At 53.4% G+C, this 16016-nt stretch overlaps 1 protein-coding gene across 8 annotated transcripts in view; it reads left to right on the top strand.

Annotated features, from left to right (window-relative positions):
• Window positions 1-16016, top strand: part of DOT1L (DOT1 like histone lysine methyltransferase) — a 66783-nt gene that overhangs the window by 11889 nt on the left and 38878 nt on the right. For 5 of the 8 annotated variants that reach the window (XM_078057868.1, XM_078057867.1, XM_078057887.1 and 2 more), the window contains exons 2-3: window positions 5321-5364; window positions 13082-13156. The exons of 1 other annotated variant lie outside the window; for it this stretch is intronic. In XM_078057868.1, coding sequence (XP_077913994.1) covers window positions 5321-5364; window positions 13082-13156 — 119 coding nt within the window. Of the gene's footprint in view, window positions 1-5320; window positions 5365-13081; window positions 13157-15410; window positions 15690-16016 lie in introns of those variants that run through there. 2 more of the 8 variants (XM_036069937.2, XM_078057871.1) reach the window with 2 other exon arrangements.

Raw genomic sequence — 16016 nt, 5'->3', positions numbered from 1 at the left:
GTTCGTATGGAAGAACCTCTCTCAGCTGCTCCGTGTGGACGCTCCAGTGCAACTCATGGTAAGAGAGTGGGCCAGTCCCCACTCTGCAAACAGACGTTCATGCTGTGGCCAGTGCCAGGCTGGGGACACGGGCTGTGTGTGTGCGTGGAGGGGTCCCTGTGAGGACCCCAGGGTTGGGGCACAGGAGGAGGAGGAAAGGGGGGTATCCCTGGGTCACAAGACAAGGGCTGCTCATGAATGCAGGCTTCCTCGGGGCTGTTCTCAGTCTAACCTTTCCGGGTGGCTTCTGGCCTCTTTCTCCTGAAGGCCGCATCCACAAGTCGGAGTTTCTGAATCATTTATGGTGACCAGTGCATCTTAAATTACACACCTCAGGGCCGCCAGTGGCAGCTGGCCAGTCCCTGAAAGGATCATTCTGAGACCTTTGGAGGCCCTGTCATAAACTTTTTTCTTCCTTTTCTCTGCTTTTAAAGCATTGAGAAAGCTGGATTTCATTTTCTCACAAGAAGAGATCAAATTCCAGGCACCTCTGCCTTTCCAGGTCTGTGGGTCTCGTGTGAGGCGAGTCAGCCTGGCAGGCTGTGCGGGTTCCTGGGAGGACGGGGCGAGGGGTGCGAGCCCCGCATCTGCACGGGCCTGCCGCACGGCAGCTGCTCAGGCTCCTGTCGGCAGTGCTTGCCCCTGCCCTGCTGTGCGCGGGGCTAGGCAGCTCGTCCTGTAACTGTGGTGCTGCCCTGACCCAGACCCTTGTGGTCAGGGGCGTTTCTAGAGTCACCTGTGCTCCCGGGCTGGCTCAGCAGCCTTAACACAGAATCTGTATCGGTTAGCTGTGGCTGCATAACAAATTAATCCAGAGTAGCAGCTTAATGCAACACACGTTTATTTTCTCAGGGTTTCCATGGTCAGCAATCCAGGAGCAGACGTAACTGGGTGGTCCTGGCTCGGGGTCTCTCATGAGATTGTGGTCAGCACATAGGCCAGCTGGGGCTGCCTCATCTGAAGGCTGGACCGGGGCGGGAGGAGCTGTTCCTCCCGGCTCCCTCGTGGGGCTGCTGGTGGGAGGGAGGCCTCAGCTCCTCACCACGTGGGCCTCTCCGTGGGGCTGCTCATGACCTGGCAGCTGGCTTCCCTGTGACCCAAAGGAGGAGTGGGGGAGGGACAGAGAGAGAGAGAGAGAGAGAGGGCGCTTTGGTGGAAAGTTCCAGACTAACCACCTTCATCACCTCTGTAGCTGCTTGTCCTGGTGCTGGGTGAGTCTGATGGTCTTTTCTGTAGATCCTGTGACATGGTGCCTTGGCTTTTTCAGGGTCAGTCAGTACAGGAGTCAGGTGAGGTCCTGCCAAAACTCTGAATCTGGGTTCCATTAACTGTGTGGACAGCAGCACAGTAGGGTCATCATGTGAGTGTCTTACAAACTCAGTATTTTCCTACTGGGGTGGGGGGTGCTTTTAATGCTAGGCAGCATTACTTCTGCAGATGTTTTTGTTGTTAACAGCTTTTTTTTTTTTTTAAGATTTTATTTGACAGAGAGACACAGCGAGAGAGGGAACACAAGCAGGGGGATTGGGAGAGGGAGAAGCAGGCTTCCCGCTGAGCAGGGAGCCCAACACGGGGCTCGATCCCAGGACCCTGGGATCATGACCTGAGCCAAAGGCAGACGCTTAACGACTGAGCCACCCAGGCGCCCCTGTTAACAGCTTTTTTGAAGTATAATTCACATACGAAATAACTCACCCATTTAGAGTGTGCAATATTCACAGAGTTGTGCGGTCATCACTACTATCAATTCCAGAAACTTCCATTACCGCAAGGAAACCCCATCCCCATTAGCGGTCACCCCCACTCCCCTCCTCAGCCCCCTGCCCCCACGAGCCCCCTTCCCGTCCGTGGATGAGCCTGCTCCGGATGTGTCACCCACGTGGACTCACACCCCGTGTGGCCTTCTGTGTCTGGTTCCCTCCCTGAGCGTCGTGGGCTCGGGGTCCGTCCCCGGGGCCGCGCATGTGGGCGCCTGGCTCCTGTCCGCGGCCCAGTGTTGTGCCTGTGTGTGGGGGACAGGTTGTGCTTGTCTGTTCATCTGTTGATGGACACTTGGGGTGTTTCCACTTTTTGGCTATTAGGAATGCTGCTACTGTGACCGTGCATGCACAGATTTTCGTGTGGATGTATGTTTCCTTTGGGTGTATACTTAGGGGTAGGATTGCTGGACCGTATGGAAATTCCACTTAAGCATTTGAGGAACGGCCAGACTGCTTTCCCAGAGCAGCTGCGCCATTTTACGTGCCCACCAGGCAGGTGTGAAGGCTCTTACTTCCCCATCCCCATCCCAGCACTCGGTGTCCATAGTTTGGACTCTGGCCATCCTTGTGGTTTTGATTTGTGTCCCTTCATGGCTCAGGAGGTGGAGTATCTTTTCATGTCCTTATTGGTCTTATTGGCCGGCCACTGGAGTATTTTCTTTGTAGCAGTGACCATGTCAATTCATGTTTTAATGGCCTTGTCTTTTTATTTTGAGTTATTCGAGTTACAGGCACGCATTAGGGGTCCTGTGGGTTTGGTTCCAGACCAGACCACTGCAGGAAAGCAAGTGTCTCAGTAAGACGACTCACGTGAATTATTTGGTTTCCCAGTTAACATAAAAGTTATGTTTACGCTGTACCGTAGTCTGTTAAGTGTGCAATAGCGTGATGTCTAAAAACATCAATGTACTTTGCTAAAAATGTTAACTGTCATCTGAGCTTTCAGTGAGACAGAATCACTGATCACAGATCACTGTAGCAAATATAGTAATGAGTTTGAAATATCGTCAGAATGACCAAAATGGGACACACAGACACCAAGGGAGCCAACGCCGTGGGAGACGTGGTGCTGGTAGACGCGCTCATCCCAGGGTGGCCGCAGCCCTCAGCTTGGAAAAGCAGCCTGTCTGCACAGTGCAGCCCGGTGAGGTGTGTCTGTGACAGATGCTGACGCTGTTCCGGAGAGATGACTTGCAGAATTTTTCTCTCACTCTGTGGTCTTTTCAGCTTTCTTGATGCCGTCCTTGGAAGCATCATTATTTCATTCTGATGAAGTGCAGCTTACCTGTCTTCTTCCCCGCCCCTCCGCCCGGGGAGGATTATGTGATCATTCCGGGAAAGGGCGGCTCGCCGCCAGGCAGGGACTCTGATTGCCCGCCCCTCCGCCCTGCAGGCTCCTCACCAAAGCAGTGGGTGCTGCCGTGTCTCCTGCCTCGTGAGAGGCGCTGGGGGCAAGTTGGTGCTCAGCGTCTCCATCTGCACAAGGGACCGCTGGCTGTGCACGTGGAGGGCTTGGCACCCCCTGAGCTCAGTGGTTGTGTCACACGCTCACCTGCGTGTGTCATGCAGTCCCCCGAGCTCCGCGGATGCCACCCACCACTGTCGCTGTCAGATCTCCCACCTCGCTGGTGCCCACATGGTGGGTGTGGACCTAGAGGGCCAAGGGCTGAGCGGACAGGCCCGCTCGGTGATGGGCCTGGAAGCCTCCGGTCGAGCCACGTGGAAGGATGGCACTGCACGCGGGCACAGTGGTGTTTCACAGCGTGGGCTCCTAGGCGAGCGGTCCAGCAGCAGGAATTGTGGCTTCCTCCTTGTTTCCGACACTCTCACAAAGTAACAGGGAAGTGCCCACGAGGAGTTTGTGGGGATTCTGAAGGTAGCAGTCTGGGTTCCTCTGGTTAGAGGAGCTCCGTGTTTGATGGGCCAGGAGGTGTGAAGACGAGGCTGAGATGAGCAGAGAAGCTGTTTCCTTATGGATGTCACCCAGCTCCTCACTCCTGCCCACCCTCCTGGTGCATCGGAGCTCCTGGGTGTGTTCCCGCTTACTTGGGACCCAGAGGGCAGTGCACAGGCTGGCATGTGGCTCACCGACAAAGCTGGGGCTCCCGTGTCAGAGGCCGGGGGTGTCTGCCGGCTCCGTGTTCCTTCCCCAGAACGTGGGGGGCAGGCAGTGCTGGGCCTTGGGACTGCTGTGCCCGTGGCCCGCGAGGAGGCTCTCCTTGCGGCCAGTTCCCATCATTCCTTTAAGGCCTTTTGAGGTTGGGCTAAAGCTGTCTTCATGTGCCCAGCAGAGCTGCCCCAGTTGTCTTCTGACATTTACCAGGAGGTCTTGGGGCCACTAGTTCCCATCAGTGGTCCCCGCCCCAAGTTTCTGAGTCGGCAGTGTGCCGATGCTGCGGGTCAGTCAGGTTCCCCACGGTTGGGACCGCTGGGCTGCCTGCCTTCCATCTTGCCCCCCTGCCCCCGCCATACCCGAAGAACAGGACTGCAAGTGACGTGTGTCATTTGATCCTTCGTCAGTTGGAGGATATTATTAAGTACATGGAAAGGTTGGCTCTTCATTTGCCTTAAAAAAAATAAGGCTTAGCACAAAATGCCACACAAGGTGTGATTCCATTCACGTGAAATGCCCAGAAACAGGCAAGTCCACAGAGACAGAGAGTAGATTAGTGATTGCCAGGGGCGGGGGAGTGACGGCTCATGGGGACGGGGTCTTTCTGGGGTGACGAGAGTGTTCTGGAATTAGTGCATTGCTTGCACAACGCTGGAAGGACTGAGAAGCCACTGAGTTGTGTACATGAAGCAGGTGAGCTCCAATCTGTGAGAATCCCATCGGCGTGGCGCTGTCGCTCCGGAGGCAAGGGTAGGGCCCACGGGTACTTGAGTCATGCTGACCCTTACCCCGGGCCCTTGCCCCCAGGCGTCTGCTGTGGATACGCCCTCTCCGTGGTGCAGCGGCTGCAGCGCTCACGTCAGACAGGGCGCGTCTGGTCCTGGTTTCTGCGAGGTCTGGGCTCACTTGGCTGCCCAGACCCCACTGAGAGGCCTGGAGGGAGCCCTCAGTCTCCTCTTTGAGGAGGGAGTGGCAGTGAGCCCCCATGCTGCGGGCACTGTGGGGCTAGGGGGTGTCTGTGCTCTGGCGGGAGGGCGGCCCCGTGAGTTTTCCCCATGGTTGTGGTACTGGTGTTTCCCCATTTTACAGATGGGAAAACAGAGGCCTGGAGAGGTTCAGTAAGTCAGAGCCAGGCCTGTGGCTTCCAGGCTGCAGCAGCACCTGGTTGGGGGGGGGGGGCGGGTGAGGAGTCAGCAGAGCGGTGGGTGCGGGGGGCCGGGAGAGGAGGGTCGGGGCGAAGACTCCATCCCAGGCCCCTGCCCCACTGCGTGCTGCGGAGGGACAGGTCTTCCCCAAGAGTGGCGTGTCCAGCGTGGGCAGGGGTCCCAGAGCAGCAGCTCTTGCCCCGGGCCGGGTCCCCGCACCCTGCATCACCGGAGGGTGTAAATCCTGTCCCTTTGTCTTTCAGGACAAACACCATGATGCTGCTCATGAAATCATCGAGACCATCCGGTGAGTGCGGCACCTGCCGGGGTGGGCGGGCCCCCGTGCAGGCCACCCCAGCTGTGCTTTCTGGGCTTACAGCCTGCCCTTTGACCCCCTTTGCCCTGTGTGGCTCCTCTTGGTGAGCACCTCAGGAGGACTTGAGAAGCGACAGCTTGGTCAGAGGCGGCCAGGTCGTCCGCGTGTGGCCCTGAGCAAGTCTCCGTGCTTCTCGGAGCCTTGGATCCTCCTGTGGAAGGGGAGGGAGATGCCGAGCAGGCAGGGGGCTCCCCCACCTCTCCTCACCCCCTTGCTTCCTGCTCCTCCCCTTGGGTTTGGTGCTGACTCAGCCTTCCCGCGGGGCTGCTCCGCTCAGTACCCCGCACAGCCTTTCGCCCGCTTGTTCCCTGAATGTGCGGAGAAGAGCGCCGCCCCTCCCCTACCCCAGGCGGGCGACCTTGACAGAACCCACAGAAGGCTTTCTGGGTGCTGGCCTGGGGTCTGGAAGGACCTCCAGAGTGCGGGCCGTGGCCGCTGGGCGCAATTCTGTAACTGCTTCGTGCTCTGTGGTCAGGGACCCTGTTCTTCTCTGAGCATCTGCAGTAAAGCCGGGGGGTCGTGTGTCTGCGTGGCTTTGGCCTTTCTTGCCGTGTTGTTCCTCAGAATTCTCACCTGCGTAGCCACCCCCGGGCCCTGCCGTGATGTCTGCAGGAAGCTGCCGCGGCTGGAGACAGAGCTGGGCTGGTGGTGCCCTGTGCATCAGCCAGGAGGGCAGGGCCAGCTGTGGTGGGCCCCTTTCCCTGCCGCGTGGTAGCTGGGCCACCAGCCCAGGCCACTGCAGCTGCCCGAGCCTGTCGGGTTGGCTCTGGGGGCCAAGCAACGCCTCCTCGCAAGATCGTTTTCAGTTTTAAGTGAAATAATGTGAGCAAATGTTGCAGGGTGGGCCTGAAAGCAATCAGTGGTGTTAACTAGTTGTCTTAGTTTGATTTATGTTATTTTTAAAGAAGGCTGCTGGTTAGGAAGTGGGAGAGTCGAGGTTAACAGGGAGGGCTCTGAGTCAGGTGGCCTGGCGTGCGCCCCAGTGGCCTCTGCGCCTGTTTCTCATCTGTGGAGTAGGGTGCTTCTCCCTGCACAGCTGGGGGTCAGCATCCGTGCTCCAGCTGCTGAGCCAGCCCTTTGTCTGCTGTGGCCTCGTCCTCTCCCCGGGCTGGCCAGAGCTGCCCATCTACAGGCCTGATCCTCATGTCCTGGGTCTCAAAACCACGTTACCTTCTTCCTCTTTGTCCCTGCAGACAAGTTCTGTTCACTGGCAAGATGGTCAGTACCTCGTTTTGTTCTTTCTTTTATTTTACTTTCTATAATGGAGAATTTCCAGCAGATACAGTGGTAGACAGAGGGTGTCATGAACCCATGTACCTGCCACCCAGCCTAACAGTGACCAGCTCATCACCACTCACGTGTCGTCTGTACCTCCATCCACTTTAGTCTTTGCTATATTTGTATTTCTTAAAAAAGCAATTGAGATACAATGGTGGTACAAGAAACCACACGCGGGTAAGGTGCACGCTCCAGCCGATGTGGACGTGTGCACTGGTCTCCATGTGTCCTCTGTGATCTGCTTGCCCTCCACCACTGTCCCCAGGCAGCCCCAACCCGCTTTCTGCCACGACAGGTTACCTCGCCTGTTCTAGAATTTTACCTGCAAGGACTTGTTCAGGATGTCCTTTTCTTTTTCCTGACTTCTTCCAGTCAGCACAAGACTTTGAGATTCTCCCTCCATTTTTCCTCTTTGTTACTGAGGAGTGTTCCGTTGTAGGATAGACTATAGTTTGTTCATCCTACCAGATGATGGCCATGTTTGGGCTGTTTTCGACTTCGGCGATTATAAATAAAGCTGTTACGAATATTCATGTGGGGGTTTTTTGTAGACATGTCTTTTGTTTCTTTTGGGTAAATACCCAGGAGTGGGATTGCTGGGTTTTATGGCAGCTTACTTTAAGAGGAACTACCAAGGTGTTTTCCAGAGGGATCATCCTGTTTTGTACCCCACAAACAGTGCAGGAACATCCCTGTAGCTCTCCAATGCACCAGCATGTGGTGTTGACATGGTTTGGTTTTGCTGGCCTAATTTGAGCTGTGTAGTGGTATCTCACTGTGGTTGTAATTTGCTTTTCCTAATAATTAATGACATTCATCATCTTTTGCCTGTTTTTAAGAATTGATTTTACTATTGAATTTTAACTGTTCTTTACATGGTCTCGTTACCAGTCCTGTATCAGATGTGGATTTTGCAAATGTTTTCTTCCTGTCTGTGGCTTACCTCTTCATATTCTTTTTTTTTTCTTTTTTTTTTTTTTTAGATTTTATTTATTTGGGCGCCTGAGTGGCTCAGTCATTAAGCGTCTGCCTTCAGCTCAGGTCATGATCCTGGGGTCCTGGGATCGAGCCCCACATCGGGCTCCCTGCTCAGCAGGGGTCTGCTTCTCCCTCTGCCTCTGCCCCTCCCCCTGCTTGTGCGTGCTCTCTCTCTCTCTCTCTCTCTGACATATTAATAAATAAAATCTTTTTAAAGAGTTTATTTATTTATTTGACGGAGACAGAGGTAGCGAGAGCAGGAACACAAGCAGGGGGAGAGGGAGAGGGAGAAGCAGACCCCCGCTGAGCAGGGAGCCTGAGGCCGGGCTCGATCCCAGGACCCCAGGATCATGACCTGAGCCGAAGGCAGACTCTTCACCAACTGAGGCGCCCAGGTGTCCCTCCCTTTTCATATTCTTAACAGTGTCTTTGGAAGAGTAGATAGCTTAAATTTTAATAAAAGTCCAATTTGTCCACATTTTTCTTTTATAATTTGTGTGTTTCGCCTCCTAAGAAATATTTGCCTAATCTGAGGCCACAAGGGTTTTCTCCTATGCTTTCTAGAAGTTTTATGGTTTAGGTTTTCTATTTAAGTTTTTTCATCCATTCTGAGTAAGTTTTTATATATGGTACAAGGGATGAGTTGAAATTGATTGTTTTGCATGTGGATGTCCACTAGTTCCAGCACTGTTTGTTAATGAGACTGTCCTTTCTGTCTGGAATTTCCATGGCACCTTCGTCAGAAGTCAGTGGACGGTGTGGGAGTTGGTTTATTTCTAGGCTTGGTTCTGTGCCACTGACCCGAAGAAAACCTTGATTCCTTTATCTGTAGAGTTGTGTTGCGATTGAGCAGAGTAAGTTCTCCACCTTTGTTCTTCTTTAAAATATTGCTTTGGTGGAGCACCCGGGGGGCTCCGTCAGTTCAGCGTCCGACTCTTGGTCTCAGTGCAGGTCTTGATCTCGGGGTTGTGAGTTCAGGCCCCATGTTGGGCTCCATGGTGGGGGTGGAGCCTCCTTAAAAAAAGTAATAAAAAAATATTGCTCTGGTTATTTCACCTCCTTTGCATTTCCATGTAAATTTTAGAATCAGCTTATTGATTTTTGCATAATTTTGTTAGGAATTGCATTGAATCAATAGGTCATTTGGAGAGATTGGCCCTTGAGGCTTCCAATACTGGGTCTTTCAATCCATGAACATGGTATATGTCTGTCTACAGTTCGCTCAGCAGTGCTCTGTTATCTAAGTGTGGGGTCTTGGACACCTTCTGTTAGATTTATTCCCAGATAGTTGAGCTTTTGGCACTACTGTAGATGGGATTCCATGTTAAATTTTATTTTCCAGTTGCCTGCTGCTAATAAATAAGAACACAGTTGATTTTCATATATTAACTATGACTTGTTGCTAAATTTATTGATTCTAGTACTTGGTTTGTAGATTTTTTAGGACTTGCTGTAGAAATGAATATACCTGTGAATAGGGACAGTTTTACTTCTTTGTTTCGGTCTTCATGATTTTATTTCTTTTCCTTCTCCTTACTGAATTGGCTAGGACCTTCAATACAATTTAGCGTAGAAGTGGTAAAAGCTACGGGGTTTTCATAGATTCCCTGTGTGAGTTGAGGGAATTCCCTGCCATCCCTGATGTTGTTTTTCCTAGGTGTGACCGTGGCATTGTAGTTGTATTAAAAGAAGTCTGTAACTTTCACAGATGAATGCTGAGGTATTTATGAATGAAATAATATAGTGTCTGTCGTCTGCTTCTGAATGATAGGGAATGGGTGCAGAAAAAGCGTTTGACAAAAGTGTCTGCTTGTGAGAATAGCTGTCAATGTGGCTAGAGGCACGTGGCCTGCGATTTTGTCATACTGTGGTGACATTAACCTTGCTCACCTGCTCCACCATGTCTCTCTGATGTGTAGTCACTGCTTTTCCCCTTTTAATTAAGACCTTGGGGGAGATCCTTGGAGACCATGCAAATATCCTGTTTCTCCTTGGACTTTCGCCCCCTGATTTTAGCGTCCGGAGGTGGCTCTCACATGTCACGACTGGTTACTGTTGCTTCTGAAGGCGATTTCTCTTTTCTCATTCTCTCCATAGTTATTGACTGGAATTCTTCTATGAGGAAGAGCTGTTCTCTCATACGTATTTATTTCATTCCATGAGCTATAACCCACTACTGCTGTTTCGTCACTCACATTGTTCCTGTGCTGGCCATTTGGGGCTCTCTCAGTGTGCGCCCTGTCCCTTTGGCATGCCCCCTGCCTTCCCGAGCCCGTCCTCACTTTCTAGAACCACAGATGCTCCAGAGTCACCTTGAAGTTCCCCTGTTCCAGACCTGCGAATCAGCCACATCTCTGAGGAGCTCTGGTTTCTTTTATTGGAGAATAGTTTGTGCTATTTTTTGAGATTGAGTTGTCTTCTCCTTGCCGAGTTGTGAGAATTCTTGACATACTCTGGCTGCGAGTGCCCCATGAGCTACTGTATTACGTGCCCCTGATTGTGGTTTAATGGCACCTTCACTAGTGCAAGTCTTGAGTGTATCCCTTCATTTTTGGTGGTTACTCCTCTGGGTCATGTCCAGGCAATCTTTGCCTGCCTGAGTCACAAAGGTATTCTCTTTTGTTTTCTTCAAGAAGCTTTGTGGTTTCAGCTTTTGTGTTCAGGTTTCAGATCAGTTGTGAATGGATGTTTGCGTATGTCGGCTGGGGGTTTATATTTGTGGGGATCAAGAATAATTAAAGAGACTTTGTTTCCCCATCAAGTTGTCTTGGTGCTTTTATCCAAAAGCCATTTAAATGTTAGCCTGAGTCTGTTCTGTGTGCTGGGTCATTGATCTAGCTCTTCGTCCCTCTGCCAGCACCACGTTCTCCCGGTTACTGTAGACTTACAATGGGTCTCAAAGTAAGGCGGTTAAATCTTTTAACAGTGTTCTTTTTAAAGATTATTTAGGCTAGGTTCTCAGTCTTTGTATGTCAGCTTTAGAATCAGCTTGTCTGTTCCTCAGAAAGCCTACTGGGCTTGTTCTAGGAATTACTTCCAGTTAGCAGTTCAGTCCAGGGAGAAGGGCCATTTTAACAACGTTGAGTCTTCTGTTCTGTGAACATAGTTTCCCTTGCTTTCTTTCGTCTTTGATTTTTCTCAGCAGTGTTTTACAGTTTTCAACATAGAGGTCTTGCAAATCTTTCATTAAAATTATCACTAAAGGGCGCCTGGGTGGCTCAGTCAGTTAAGCGTCTGACTCTTGATTTTGACTCAGGTCGTGATCTCAGGGTCATGACGTTGTGCCCTGGGTTGGGCTCCACGCTGGGCATAGAGCCTATTTAAGATTCCCTTGCTCCCTCTCCCTCTGCCCCGCCCCCATGCACAAGTGCTATCTCTTTCAAGTAAGTAAATCTTTTTTTTTTTTAAGTAAGTAAATCTTAAAAAAAAATTATCCCTAGGTATTTGTGTTTTACTGATATTTTAAATGGTATTTAAGAAATTCATTTAAAAATTCTTTGTTGCTGGTATATGCAAACATAGCTCATTTTTGCTCATTGACCTCATGTCTTGTGACCTTGCTCAATTCATGTAAGTTCTAGAAGCTTCTATGTAAATTCTTCAGGGTAGCGTATTAATTTGTGTATTAAATTGTGTGTCTGTGAATGGAGACGTTTTGCTTCTTCTTTTCTAGTCTTTATGCTGTTCACTTATTTTTCTTGCCACGTGGTGCTGGCCAGGGCCTGTCGCGGAGCGTTGAAGGGAAGTGTGGGGGCCGGCATCCTCACCTGTCCCCACCCTTCTGGGAGCGCTCAGTCTTGCGCCAGTGCTCTGGCGGTGTCTGCGGGACCGGCACCTTCCTGTCCGTGGGGTCTCCTGACCTACGCCCTGTGTGCTGCTGAGCAGAGTTTGCTGTACAGAAGTGCTTGTGAGGAGGGAAGGTGGGACCCCTGGGCAGGTTGGTGCTTGGAGGTGGGCACTGCCCAGCTGGCCCCGGTCACTGAGGCTGGGGAGGGGTCTCGTGAGGAGGGGCCGCAGAGTCTGGGGCTGGAGGGCCGCTGTGTGTGTGTGTGTGTGTGTGTTGGGGCTGGCGGGGCACGATGAAGGAAACTGCTAACTGGACTCAGCAGCTGCTTCCTGCTCCGGCGAGGGAGTCTGGCTTGAGGACACAGGGACACAGGGACAGGGCGGCCCTCCCTCCTCCAGGAGACCTCCTGTCCCCACAGAGCAGAGCCGGCCGGGAGCCCGCAGGGAGCCGGCAGGCAGAGCAGAGACAGTGGGCGCATGGGCAGCACTCCCCTCACACCTCTTTCCACCTCTTGCTTCCTCGGGGGTTTTTATCCTGTGTGGGGCTTGGGTTTGGCTTGGGTGTTTTCTGTATCTGTTGAGATGATCCTACTACTTTCTATCCTTTATTCTGTTAATGAGGTGAAGGACAATGATTTCATTCCTGCAATAAACTCCACCTGATTAACATGTATTGCTGACTTTAGTTTACTAGTATTTTTAGAGGATTTTTGTGTCTGTATTCATGGGGGATATTAGTGGATAGATTTCCTGTTTGATACCGACTTTGTGTTTCCAAGGCTTTATCTCCCTCTGGTTTTGGCATCAGGGTAACACTGGCCTCCTAAAACTGAAAGCGATTAGTGTCATTCCTCCTTAAGTGTCTGGATTCCCCAGCGAGGCCAGCTAGACCTGGAGGTCTGTTTGTGGGAAGGTGCTTGATCAGGGAATCGAGGTCTTTCGTAGGGTCGAGGCTGTTGAGATGTTTCCTTTCTTCTAGTGTCGGTTTCGCCTGCTTGTGTTTTTCCAGGAATTAGTTCATTTCATCTAAGGTGTCAGATCTCTTGGCGGGACGTTTTCCGTAATGGCCTGGGTTTTCTCTGGAAGATCTGTAGTGTCGACTCCTCTCCCCTGGCCCTTTGTCAGGGTTGCATCAGGATCCAACGAGGGTTACGCCTTGGGATTGGCTGGTGTGTTTTTCTGTCTCTTTACTCTGTCGGCTCCCCTCCATCTCTCTGTTTCTTGCAGCGTGTTTGTTGAAGCAGCTTCTTGTCTTGGGCTCGGGTAACTCGTGGCGCGGCACTTGCTGCTAACTCCCGGGGCACACAGTGCGTGCCGAGCTCTCTGCCTGGAGTGGGTTGGTTTCCTCGGCTCCGTCCCATGTGGGCCCATTGGCACCCAGGAGCCGACCCTGGCGGGGGCTCCACAGACCATGTGAGTCCCAGCGTCAGCCACAGCCTCACGCGGTTTGTTCTGAAGTAATGCCGCCCTTTTCTCTTGCGCATTTTGAGTTGAATAATGAGGATTTTTTTTAATGTTTGGGAGTTAACAGTGTTTAAGACAGCTGAGAGTAAAAACTAGAGCATGGAGAATAGTTTTCACTGTAGGTTCTGCTTTTGTGTTTCAGATGGGTCTGTGAAGAGATCCCAGACCTCAAGCTTGCTATGGAGAATTACGTTCTGATCGACTACGACACCAAAAGGTGAGCAGAGCTCTGTCCACGCTTGCTGGGGACGCGGCCTCCCGTCAGCTCTTCTTCGACGGCACAAGCTGGTCTGCAATTTCCTTTGAGAGTTGGCTGTCGCCTCCATGAAGTTATTTTGGTAGGAAATGTTTATCAAATATTGGCAGAGGCTGTCAGAGCGAGGACGGAATTGGAAATGCCACACTGCGGAAACGGCGCCTGGTATGTGTGAAGTCGGCCCCAGCTAGCTGCCGAGGGGCTGTGTTCCCTGCGGGCGGCCGTCAGCACCCAGTGCTCCTGCCTGGGGCCAGCGCCTCTGCACGGGCCTCCCGGGGCTCGGGCTCTGGCCAGCCCTGCCTGGGTCTCAGTGGGTTTGGTCCGTCACTGTGCGTCCAGCCCTTTGGCCGCTTCTCGCAGTTTCCTGCAGGCACGTCCTGGATCTCAGAGGAGAGTCCTGTGGGTGGAGAAGGGTGAGGCCGTCTCTGGAATGCCTGCCTGGAGTTTTTTTGTTTCTCTTTGAGAAGGAAGGCTGACATTCCAGGCTCCTGCCGCTTTAGCTCTTGGCAGGCTTAGCAGGGGCGCTGCGGTCTTTACGGTCTTTACGGAAGGATCGTGTCCTCTGTGGGCTTTGCTAGCTCGCTCTCCATAAGGTGCACAGTCCAGGGGCCCCTAACAGGACCCGGCACCCAGGTGGTGTTGACCTGGTCTCACTCTTGTGTTTGGAGGGCCTCTTGGTCTGCTCGTCAGCCCTGATCCCATTCCCCTGGCCTCCTGCCTTGTTCCCCATTTAATAATTGGCTCAGCATTTGAGAAAGAAGAGAACTGTGCTCACTCCTCATGCAGAGCATCCAGGCCCCTGGGCCGTAGGGTGGCCCCATGGACTCGGGTGGTGCACGTGCATCTGGCAGCGTGGGCACACACCGAGGAGTGGGGTAGACCTCTCTTACTCCCAGGGTGAGGGTGCATACGGGTGCTGACCCTTGGACCTTAGTCGTTTGGCCAGTGAAACAATGGGTTGATTGCTCTGTGCCTGGCCGAGAGCAGCCAGCATTTTTCAGGATAGTATTGCTACAAGATGTTTGCAGGGGGGTGTTTGAGGTTCTTCCCCTCCAAACTCAGTTGGCTTAGAAAAGACTGGGAGTGGGCAGCGGGGGGCCAGTCTGGAGGTATCCACCTGAGGGACCGGTGCAGCCGCGGGGTCAGGTTCGTGGTAGGGGATCCTCATTTCTCTCTCGAGCAAGGTGGTGGCAGGGCCAGCCCACAGCGTTTGTGCATCGTCCAGGGACAGGCCTCCTCCGGGGTGGGCTGAGGCCTGGTGGCTCACAGCTGTCCAGGCGGAGGGGAAGCACAAGGAAATAAAATGACAAAGTGGTGCCTTCGTTTTTGCCTGAGGGCTGCACGAGAAACTAGGAGCCAGAGGTCTTGGATCTTTAATTTGGCCAATTAGGAGGGCGAAGGAGTGTCACTCAGACGCTGGGCATTGCCGGGGCCGCGGACTGCCAGGTCCTGGTTCTTGTGACCTTGCCTGGCCCCGTGCTGAGCGGGGGCGGGGGCTAGGGCAGCTGCACCGGTGGCACTGCCCATGTCCGTGGCCCGCTCCTCCGGAAGAGTGGCACAGCCCATTGTTGCGCTTGGGTTCCTGAGGTCACCACATTAGCCCGGGGCGGCTCCGTCACTGTCCTGTGTGAGGACCCATCACGCTTTGGTAGTGACTGCTCTTCCTGCCCGCTCTCCACTTCTCTCGCTTTTCCACCGCGGCTGTCCTACGGGGACCTCGGACTTGCTGTCGGGGGAGCCAGCTTAGTTGAATCCTTTTATTTCTGTTGTAAAGGAAGGGTGCGCGTGAGCTGTTGGGGTAAATCTGGGGCCGAGGATGAGGGGCAGGCTGTCAGTGAAGATGCAGGGGACAGTGGGGCGGGCGGCTTGGGGTGCACACAGCATGGTCATTGCTTCCCGTGTCCCGTGTGGAGGGACCTCTCCCAGGCTCCTGACGTCGGGCTCGGGGAGGAAGCCTCCCTGCTGCGGTGTGTGCACGTAGGTAGACAGGGGCCCCCAGCTGACGTGGTGTCCTCCGTTACCGCGTGGACATCCGAGCACGTCCCCCCGGCACTGCTCATAGCAGGCAGGTCGTCCTCTGCGGGGCGTCCCGGGCACTGTCACAGGCTGAGCAGCATCCTTGGCCCCAACCCTTTGATGCCACCCCTTCGACCCCAGAATGTCCCCAGATGTCCCCAGACAACGCGCAGTGTCCCCTGGAGGCAGAGTCAGTCCTGGGGGGACCTCCTAGGTTGGATTTCGTTGAAAGTCATACCTGGAGTAAGCGTGGTGGGGTCTGGGAGAGTCCTGTCTCGTGAACAACTCCCAGGCAGGCACTCATTCGGTATCTGACGTGTACTGCTTGCGTCTGTGGAAGAGTTGGAATCTGTAGGGCAGGTGTTGGGCGGTGTCCTCTTCTGCCAGGAGAATCAGCGGGCCCTTTCTGCCGCTGGGTGGACCCCATGCCCATCAAGCTGGGGCTGAGATGGAGGCTCTTTCCGGCCCGGGGAAGGAGGTAGGGCCCATGCACACTGCCCTGGGGCAGTGGGTCCGGCTTGGGGAGCAGGTGGGATTTCTGTCCATCTCCTGGGTGGGGAGTCTGGGCCGGCCGGGTCCCAGCCGCAGTGCTTTATGAAGGCTGTGCGGAGCCCTTTCTCTTACCTAACACTTGCTGGGCACACCATTCACCTTGGGTTTGACCCGTGAGCCGTGACCTCCGCAGGCTGCCCTGAGGTACACGATTTGGCCACGTAGCCGAAGACCGCCTCAGCCCCAGACGCTGGGCTCAGCCTTGTTGCCCACCCGTGGTTCTCCTCGGTGCCCTGTGACCTCTGCCTTCTCA

Source organism: Halichoerus grypus, chromosome 1 (genome assembly GCF_964656455.1).
Source record: "Halichoerus grypus chromosome 1, mHalGry1.hap1.1, whole genome shotgun sequence".
NCBI lineage: Eukaryota > Metazoa > Chordata > Mammalia > Carnivora > Phocidae > Halichoerus > Halichoerus grypus.
The sequence above is the reverse complement of the archived record's forward strand: the minus strand, read 5'-3'. Positions and strand labels throughout refer to the sequence as shown.